The sequence below is a fragment of the Alligator sinensis genome, unplaced genomic scaffold (assembly GCF_000455745.1).
Source record: "Alligator sinensis unplaced genomic scaffold, ASM45574v1 scaffold453_1, whole genome shotgun sequence".
Taxonomy (NCBI): Eukaryota; Metazoa; Chordata; order Crocodylia; family Alligatoridae; genus Alligator; species Alligator sinensis.
In genome coordinates this window covers 807,008-816,423 of record NW_005842485.1, presented here as the reverse complement: position 1 = coordinate 816,423, position 9,416 = coordinate 807,008, and the positions used below count along the sequence as shown (strand labels likewise).

Below are 9,416 nucleotides of genomic sequence, written 5' to 3'. Positions count from 1 at the left end.
CCCCCCGGTAACACACTGCTGGCCTATGTGGCAAAAAAACTGCCCCATCCTAAGTGGTGCCAAGTCAGGGGCCAATCTCAGGGGGCACGTGTGCCCCCCCACGACCCCTCTACCAGTTGCCTGTGGCTGGGGGTGGAGGGAGCTACTGAGCAGTCCTGGGTGAACAATATGTAGGATAACGCTATGTGGGGGGCACGAGGGTGTTGGGTTAGGTATCAGGGGCTTGGGGGGGCGGTGAGGGCTGGCTCTGACTGATGTGGTCTCCTCCCCCAGGTGCTGGGCTCCAAGCCCACCCTGCGAGAGGGCAGTCCAGAGGAGGATGTCATGGCAGACCAGACAAATGCGGGTGCAGCTGTCCTCTATAAGGCAAGGACCCACTTTGGGTGGAGCTGGGGCTGGGGTGGGCTCCATGCTGAGTACACTGGCACCAGGGCTGGGGTGCAGTAAAGAACATGCTGTGAAGGTGTCTGCCCCTCCCTCTCTGTGCCCCACAGGTCTCGGATGCCACGGGGCGGATGGACCTGACGAAGATGTCCGAGAGCAGCCCCTTCAGCCAGGACCTGCTGTGTACCGACGACTGCTTCATCCTAGATAATGGCCAATGTGGCAAGATCTATGTCTGGAAAGGTGATGGTCTCAGCCCACCCTGACTGGAGGAACTTTCCCCCCGACCCTCTTCCCCCCTGCCACACTGGTGAAGGTGGCATTCCAACCCTGGGGGAGACTGCCGTTGGGACCCAGATACAGCAGACCCTGAGGGGGCATGGTCCCCCACACAGCATCCCCATGACAGCAGTGAGCCTGGAGATAGCAATGTGGTTCTGACACACTGGCCTTTACTGTAATGCAGCACCAAGATTGGTGCCAGGTGGCCTCTGCTGCAGCCACCTACTTTGGCACACAGGGCACTGGGGAGCGGGGCCCTCTCATGACATGAGTCAGCATCGCATGGTTTAAGGAAGGAGCAGCAATTTCCTGGCAAGCTGGCAGGTGCGCAACCCTACACCTCTCTTTGCTCATGAGCCCAGCCTGAGCTCTCCAGGATCTAGCCCCAAAGCCCCTGGCACTCCCACCCTTCCTGGCACCCTCTCCCTCTGGGACCCTTGGCCCAGCCATTTCCAAAGCCCCTGCCCGGAGCTGTAGTGAAAGGGGCCTGATGCTGGGGCCACAGGCACACAGCCAGGCACCCTGGCCTCTCCTCTGGGGTGGGAAGCTACCTCTGTAGGGGGACAGCTGCTTGATCCCTCTGACACTTCCTCCGTCCTACTCCCAGGTCGCAAGGCCAACGAGCAGGAGCGACAGGCAGCCCTGAAAGTGGCCGAGGACTTCATCTCCCGCATGAAGTACTCCCCCAAGACCCAGGTGAGTGAATGAGTGGGCAGGCTGAGGGGGTCTCTCCAGGGCAGACAGGGGAAGTCTGGAGGTGAGGATTGAAGGTGAAGACTGCCTCAAATGAGGCCATCTCAACAGGATCCTGGAGCAGGGAGGACATCCTCGGCTTGTTGCCCAGCACCAGGCTGGCTCTGCCCTCCCTCAAATTGGGCCGAGCCTACAGCCAAGCTCTCTGCAGGCCTCTTCCTCCTCTGTGCCCAGAGGCAATGCATATGGGCCCTAAAATGCACAAGGGCAGCCCCCATCTTGGCCCCAACTTCACCCACCTCTCTGCCTCCAGGTGGAGATCCTGCCCCAGGGCCGTGAGAGCCCCCTCTTCAAGCAGTTCTTCACCAGCTGGAAGTGATGCCCAGGTCCCATGCTGGGGTCAAAACTGCTGCTTCACCCCTGGTCTGGGCCCTTGCTCTGTACCCACTGGACTTCTCATTAAAGGAACAGCTTTGGCACCTGTCTGCCTGCCTTTGCTGCTTTACAGACCCAGGAGAGGGGATACCCCAGAGCTTGCTCTGGCTCTGGCAAAGGGAAGGGCAGGAAGGGCAGGGTGCCAGTTCCCTAGCACCAAGCAGAAATGGCAGCTTCTTGTCCAGGCAACTTGTCCTCAACCCTGGGACTAGGAGAGGACAGAGAGGAGGAAGGTGGTGTGACAGGGAGTTGCGGGAGGATGAGGCCTGGGGAACAGGAAGCTAGGGCCTGCCTGAGGGGTCCTGAGAGATCTTCCCACACTTGTTCTGCTCTCCTGGGCCTCTGCAGGGCCATGCTACCAGGACAGGGTGGACTAGTTCCCCGCTGAGTCAACCCTCTGCACAGAGGCTGAGCATGACTGGGCAGCTCCTGCTGACACTTCCCTTCCCGCTGGCCCCGGGCATTGTCTCACTTGAAGCAACAGTCCCCGACATGCAGGGCCCTGCCTGCCCTGGGGCCCATGCACCCTGCAAGCAAAGCCATGCAGGCCTGGCTCCAGGGGGTGTGATGCCCTCCCAAGGGATCCCCTCATCAGCATCCTGGCTGGGCATAATTCAGACATACAGAGTAGTGGCTGCACAAAGAGAGTGGGAGCAGCTCCAGCCTAGACAAGTCCCTGGAGCAACAGAAGGATGATAAGGGTCCAGCCAGGCCCGGCACAAGTGGATGTGCTGTAACACACACAGTGCTCTGCCTCTGGCAGAGGGGCCTGCACATCTGGCTGGGATCCAGCTCCTGTCATAGGGCTGGTAGGGGCACTCAGAGGCGGGTATGGCTCCTCCGCGCACTCCAGCCAGTCCTTGGCTATGGAGCGAGGGTAACTCCCCTCTGGCTTGAGGCTGCGCTGGTCAAACTTCCAGTACTGCCGGCCCTTGAAGGCATACACCTCTCCTGCAGGAAGATGGGGGTTATGAGCACATCAGGGCTCTGTACACAGCTCAAGGGTGGTGGAGGGGGATTGAGAAGGGAAGGCCCACCCTTCACACACCAGGGGAGGTGATGGAGTGAGAAGCAGGGACTGGGGGGACTCACCATTGTTCCCACTCAGCACGTCATCCACAGGGCTGGGCATGGGCCCCCAGGGAGTGTCCTGGGTGGGGAAGCCCTTGTCCATGTGGCCAGCAGCCTCGTCATAGCGCCAGTGCAGCCCGTCCTTGAAGAAGTAGGTTTTCTGGTCGTGAGACCAAGAGAAGGCACCATCCACTCCTGTCCTGGGCAGCCCAAAGTCTGTGACAGGGCGTGGGTACCCCTCTTCCACACTATTGTCCTTGAACACCCAGTACAAGGGTCCTGGCCGAGAGAAGTGGGAGGGAAGGGGGTAAGAGTGGGCAGGCTGCCCTCCAAGTCTCAAAGCACTTGGCCACAGGGAGGCCTCAGGATTAGGCAGCAAGAGTGGAAGCCAGTTCCCCAGGATGGGTCCAAGTCATATCACAGGTATATCAAAGCACTAAGCCCTCAAGTGCCTCCCACTGTCCGCTCCTGGTACTCACCACTGAAGAAGAGGATGCGATAGTCCGTGGGCCTCTCGTACACAGCATCCACTTTGTCCAGGTGTCTAGGGAGGCCCTGCCAGAAGCCTGCGATCAGGGAAGGGCGCAGGGAGGTGAGGTGCTGGCCTTGGGTCAGGCGCCAGAAGTATGGACCTGCCTCACAAGGGGAGACAAGATGTTAGCATTGGCTCACGTGGTGGTTGTTGCTGTAAGGCCCAAGCCAAGGGGACTGCAGGTGTGCAGGGCTGGGAGAGCCCTTAGAGATGCAGGGTTTGAACAGGCACTGTAGGTTCAGCCTTTTTTTGCTCAACCATTACACCAGAGTCTCAGCCAGGGCTAGGCAAAGAGACCCACCATCCCATGAGGGTGGGGACAGCCTGATCCCTGAGTAGACACCCCCATATTCAGCACACATCTTCCTCCCAGGGAGCTGCTCTCTGCCATGGCTGAGCATGCAGCAGGTCCTACAGGTGGTGGGTCACTAGGGAAGGGAGCCCCCAGCCCAAGATATCCCAACTGGGGCAGGGGGAGCCAGGCTGCTCTGCTGGGGAGGGGAAGAGGCCACTCCCCACATGCAACAACAGACCTTTGAAGAAGAAGATTTCCCCACGGATCTGCGTGACGGCATCGATGCTGGAAGAGCAGCGGTCTGGGAGGTCCCCCGACCTGCAAGCCAGTGGTGTGTGACTGGCCGACCAAGGAGGGAAGGGGTTTCCCCTCATGCCGCCGCCCCCCTCCCCGCCAGGCTCAGGCCAACCTGGTAGAAACCTCCTCCTGGATGCAGAGATCTCTGTTTCCAGCGTGGCAGAAAGGCCAGAGCTCTCCCCATGGCTGCACTGGGGCACACATGGGGCCCTGCACCCTACTAGCCCAGACACATAAGCTCCATTGCTGCCATCCTGTCCCACTGCCTGGGTCTCCCAGGCCTGATGGAGCCTGGTGGGGCCTGATCTTATCACAGCCTAGTGCAGAGCAAGGCCAGGCCACAGCTGAGTCTCCTACTCAATGTGTGAAGGAGCAGGGACCATCCTGGCTCACCTCAAGGCAGGGAAGTTGCGGGGCAGAGCAGACAGGGCTGGGAGCAGGGACGACACCTCAGGCCTCTCTGTGGAGTGCAGGGCTCGGCTTCCTGTGGGCAGCACCGGGCACATGGGCATCAGGCCCAGCAATGCCCCAAGCCCCTCCCCAAGGAGCTGCCGCCCCCTGACTCAGTGACTTAGCCCTGGGCCTTGAACAAAGAGCCTGAGGCAACACCACCTTCCAGAAAGCAGCAGTCCTAGGCCCTACACCCAGCTCTCCCCAGTGTGCCTCCTCATGCCCAGGAGATGCAGACAGGAGAGTGCATCTACTGGAGAGGCTTTCAGCTTGTCTGACTGAGGGATGCCAACTCAGTGCACCACAGAGCAGCCAGGGGCGCGAGCCCTCAGGTCTTTTGGGCTAAGCTCCCAGAGATTTGTTAGAGCCATGCCAAGGGTGCCCTCACCCCTGCCCCCTGCCCCATACCATAGAGCCTCTGGATGTCCAGCCGGTCAACTGCCAGCAGCTGGTACTGCAGGGGGTCACCCACGGGCCCCTGGTAGTAGGGACGCATGATGGAGCGCTTGGAGGGGGAGTGCGTCAGGCCCAGGCTGTGGCCAAACTCGTGTACTGCCACAGCAAAGAGGTCCATCCCATAGTCATCTGCTGGGAAAGGAGGGGGTGTGGGTGAGCTCCAGCTGGGGAGATTCCTAGTTCCTGACTGAAGGAAACATCCCCCACACCATGCCTCCAGGGCTCACCTGGGGCACGGAAGGTCCAGTCCTCTTCGCTGTCGAAGTGGACATTGCCAGCACGCTGGGGGTCGCCAGGGAAGAAGGCATGTGCCACCATGCCCCCCGGGCCGTCAAAGGGGGACCCATCCCCATGCTCCCGCTGCAGGAACTCCACTGAGATGTCAGCGCTGTGACCCCCCACCTCGTGGAAGGTGAGGGGGGTAGCCTCACCCCAGACTCGCAGTGCATAGTATATCAGCACTCGCATGGTCTCCCGGCTGAGGCGGGCCCCCCGCGGATATGTCTTCACCCTGGCAGGAGATGAGGGTTGGCTTGGAGCAACCTGAGCTATCCCAGCTCAGCCAGTCCCCCTTACTCCTATCCATAGCCCCTCCAGCCCAGTTCAGCCAGTGCCCCTCACTCCTACCCACAGCCCCTACTTTCTCAGCTCAGCCAGTGGTCCTCACTCCCAAACCACAGCCCTACAATGTCCCAGCCCTAGCTCACCACCAGTCACCTCAGCTGATGCCTTTCAATCCTTACCCCCTACCTAGGACCCCCTCAGTTTTACCAGGGCCCCCATCTCCTCTTTCCCCTTCTCACTTCCAGGGCTCTCTGTAACACTGTCCCTGAGGCTTTTACTTCCATCTCCAACAGACACTGGGGAGCAACACGATCCACTCTCCTACTCCCCTGCAGCCTTCCCCCTGGGGAATGGGATGGGTGGGTGCCCTGCCTCAAAGGCTACAGCTGGGGTGACAGCAGAGGTGGTCACACACAGGGGCTGGGTCAGGGCAGCAGCCTGATGAGTTGGACAGGAGGAGGGGGGGTCTCCACTTCCAGCTGCCACAAGCCAAACAGTGGCCCTGTGGGCCTGCACAGCCCCTGTGGGGTTGTCCCTGGCAGTCTGGAACTGCACCCACTGGGCAAGGTAGTGCTGCTTTAAGACCTGGCTGTTTGCACCTCCAACAAATGCAAGTGCAATGCAGCCCCTGTGTCCCACTCTGTTTTTTTCTGGGGGGCTAACAGTGGGGAGGCCAGAGCTGGAGAGAGAAGGGAGCAGCTGTGGGGAGGAGCCCCACTGAGCAAAACTCACACAGCTTGTGGGCATGGGACCCTTCTCTGCTTTCTGGTGGCTGCTGGCCTCAGCCTACATCCCAACTCCACTGAGACCCCAGTCCCATTCCCCTGGCAGCCCCAACCCACTGCAGCCCTGGGGTTTTACCTTCACTGCATAGCTGGGGCTGGGGGCAGAGGTGAGCATCCTGGCAGCCTGGTGCCCCCTTGTGTCAAACAGCTGTATTACACTTCTGCTTTGGTGCCCCCATTCACACTTCCTCCCCTTCCCCAGGCTCCATGTGAATCAGTCTCTTGGGGAGCTTAGCTGCTTTGTTATGGGGGGGTGGCACACAGGCAGATGGGCTGGCTGGGTTTATCCAGCAGGGAAAGCTGTTGCTGGGGTCAGCAGGCCCAAGTTACACCCCAAAATTGCCTGCGGGGCTCAGCCCTGCTGGTGAAGGGAAATTTGTTTGGATAGGGCAGGAGGGGAGATCCTGATTCCCACCTCCAGGAGATGTTCCTTTTGGTCCAGGCTAGGCCTGCGCTCCGCCTCCCCCGACTCTTCCTCTGCTGCCTCTTCGCATGCTGCCCTGCGGACAGCTTGGCAGGGCGGTTGGGGAGGATGTCTGGCAACGAGCAGCGGGGCATCTGGATCAGCGCTAGTGTGGCATCATCTGGACCACAGGAGAGGGAGTGCACAGGTGGGTCACTCACCAGGCCAGCTGGGAAATTGTCTCTAGCTCACCCATGCAGTGAGCTGCCACTTCTTAGCTCAAGCCCACAAGGGAGCAGTGCCAGGGGAAATAAACAGGCCCTGGTATCCCTAGAAAGGCACTGGGCACTGCCCTGGAGCCCAGGGCAGGCTCCCTCACACAGCCATGGCACAACGGCTCCTCGTGGAGTACTGCAGTGAGAGCAGGGCCATTCCTACCCTGGCTCTGAAGCAGCTTGGCACGGGGGCCGAGGTGGGTGCGGAGAGGCAGGCAGGCTCCAGCATACCTGGGATCCCCGTCTCGGCGATGCCAGCAAACCGCTGCATCGTGAGGATGGCGCTGGTCACGGCCTCCCAGGTCTGGAGCTGGCCAGTAACAGGGTCCGTGGGCGGGAGATAGCCGTACTGCATCAGCCAATCCTGGGTGGAGGGCACAGGTGGGAATTGGACACCAGCCCCTTCACTTGCAAAATGCCTCCTTTGGTGCCCAGCTCCTTGGACAGCCAGGGGAGGGCAAAGCCAGCCCCACCCCAGATACAAATCCCGTCCCAGGGCACTGGTGATATGAGTTTAAAGAGTCTCAGCCTTGCCTCCATATGTCCATGTATCACAGAGCAAGGGAAGGCTTTTCAGCAGGGGAACAGGGCTGTGGGCTGGGATTGAGGGGCACCAGCAAGGTGGAGGGGGGCCCAGAGCAGGGCAAGGGGGGCTATGGGTGAGGAGAGGTGCACTGACAGGATGGCAAGCCAAGGGCTGCAGACTGAAATTGAGAGGCACCGTCAAAGCTCAGGAGGGTCTGGGGTACAGCACTATCAGGGACCCACAGCCCTGTATGCACTGTCCCCAGGCACAGGGGTTACTGGAAGTCCTGGGAGAGGGAGACCCCCAACCCCCACCCTCCTCCGAGCCATGCAAGCATGGCTTTGCCGCAAGACTCACCACAAGCTCCCCGCTCTCATCTGCTGGGGTGGGCACAGGGCGGGCGCGGGTGGGCAGTGCCAGGAGCAAGGGTAGTAACAGCAGCGCCATAACCTGGGCTGAGATGGGGGGAGGCACCATTGTCTCTCCCTTGAGCTCCAAAGGGTGCTGTTGCTCCATGGGGAGCTTCTCCATGCAACCTCAGCTGGATGCAGACTCTCCAGCTCTGGAGGGGGCCTCTTTGGCAATCTTATCTCACAAGAGCACAGACGTGGGGTGGGGGGCCAGGCTTTCTAGTGCCTGGTGCCTTGGCTGGGATACTGGGTCTTGCCTGCTGCAGGAGAGAAGGAAATGGCATCAACAGGTTGTAGACAAAGCAGAGCCCATGGGACTCACGTAGCCAGAAACAGCAAGGGAGACACTGGGCAGAGAGAGTGGGGAGCTTCCACAGACCAGGTGTGCCCCAAGCAAGCCCCAGAGACAACTGTGGGGAGTGGAGCCAGCCCAATATGAGCAGCTGGGCTCTGCTGGGCTGACTGCCACTGACTCGACCACGTGTGACTTCCTGCACCAACACAGAGACAGGAAACTCTGAACTCCAAGTGGAGCAGTCCAAGGCAGCCTGGTAGTAGCATAGCCAAGGGTCCCACTGCAGCCACACTAGGAGTGAGCAGGTGGGCAGAGCTGCCAGCGCTGTACCAAGCCCAGGCTGCCCCCCCGCGGGCACACCCCATACGTGACATCCCACCCACTAAGGTCCCTGATGTACATCCTTCCAGACCAGGACTCTTCCTCTGGGTTTGGAGAGTGCTGAGCCTGCCTCTGAAACAGACACTAATAATAATACAGCCGTGAGTGACTGGTGCCTCCTGAATCTGGGGTGCGGGTCACTCGCAGAAGCCTCTGGTGGTGGCAGCCCTGTTAGGGGGGCACCAGCCCCATCGGGGGGGTACGTGCACCCCCGTGCACCCCCTACCAGTCGCCCATGAATACAGCAGCACTGCTCCACCCCAGACTCAGCTGCATTTACCTCTGGAAGGAAGGGATCCCCCCCTAATCCTGCACCTCTTATTGCTGCACGTGACAGATGCCCACAGATTTAATTAGCCAGTGCCGTGGTTCTGAGTCCTGGCTTACGGAGGGCTTTCAGCGAGTGCCCAGCAAGCTGTACCCCTCATCCCACTGACCGGTGGCAGCTCCATCTCATTAGAGGCTTGATTGATATTGTGGCAGTGCCTACAGAGCCCAAATAAGATAACTGAAGGGGCTGTTGGCAGTGCCTACAGCCCCCTCAGTGCCCCGAGCTCTGCACGCACCTGCAGTAAAGGATACAGGGCAGCCACTCCATTAGTGCTGTAGGGGTGGCAGGTGGGGGACACTGCCACGGGTGGGATTGTGCTGTCACTGCTTGGGTGTGCAAGGGGTCACTGCCACGAGTGGGGCGTGAGGGTCCCTATCACTGCTATGGGTGGGTGCAGGGGATCACGGGCGTGGGGGGGTCCTGTCCCTTGCACAGGGCAGGGCTCTGTCACGGGTGGGCATGGGAGAGGGGGTCCCTGTCCTGCCCCGCGCCCCGTCCCGTCCCGCTCACCTGCCGGCTGCCCTCCCGCCCCTCGCTGCAGCGCGGTCCCG

The 9,416-nt window shown here is 60.6% G+C and overlaps 2 protein-coding genes across 2 annotated transcripts in view; one reads left to right on the top strand and one right to left on the bottom strand.

Annotated features, from left to right (window-relative positions):
• CAPG (capping actin protein, gelsolin like) overlaps positions 1-1,838 on the top strand; it is a 5,543-nt gene extending 3,705 nt beyond the window's left edge. Inside the window, exons 7-10 of the mRNA XM_006031168.3 lie at positions 274-366; positions 495-627; positions 1,274-1,362; positions 1,673-1,838. Of these exons, the coding sequence (XP_006031230.1) occupies positions 274-366; positions 495-627; positions 1,274-1,362; positions 1,673-1,738 (381 nt within the window). The 3' untranslated portion in view covers positions 1,739-1,838. The remainder of the gene's footprint in view (positions 1-273; positions 367-494; positions 628-1,273; positions 1,363-1,672) is intronic.
• Positions 1,839-2,458: 620 nt separating this feature from the next.
• LOC102371675 (matrix metalloproteinase-17-like) lies at positions 2,459-7,979 on the bottom strand. The gene is made up of 10 exons (XM_025212829.1): positions 7,806-7,979; positions 7,154-7,286; positions 6,660-6,828; positions 5,123-5,406; positions 4,848-5,027; positions 4,383-4,473; positions 3,931-4,010; positions 3,345-3,497; positions 2,887-3,144; positions 2,459-2,745 (listed from the first exon to the last, which is right to left on the bottom strand). The coding sequence occupies exons 1-10, from the start codon at positions 7,977-7,979 to the stop codon at positions 2,459-2,461; spliced, it is 1,809 nt and encodes a 602-aa protein (XP_025068614.1).
• Between the last annotated feature and the right edge of the window lie 1,437 nt (positions 7,980-9,416).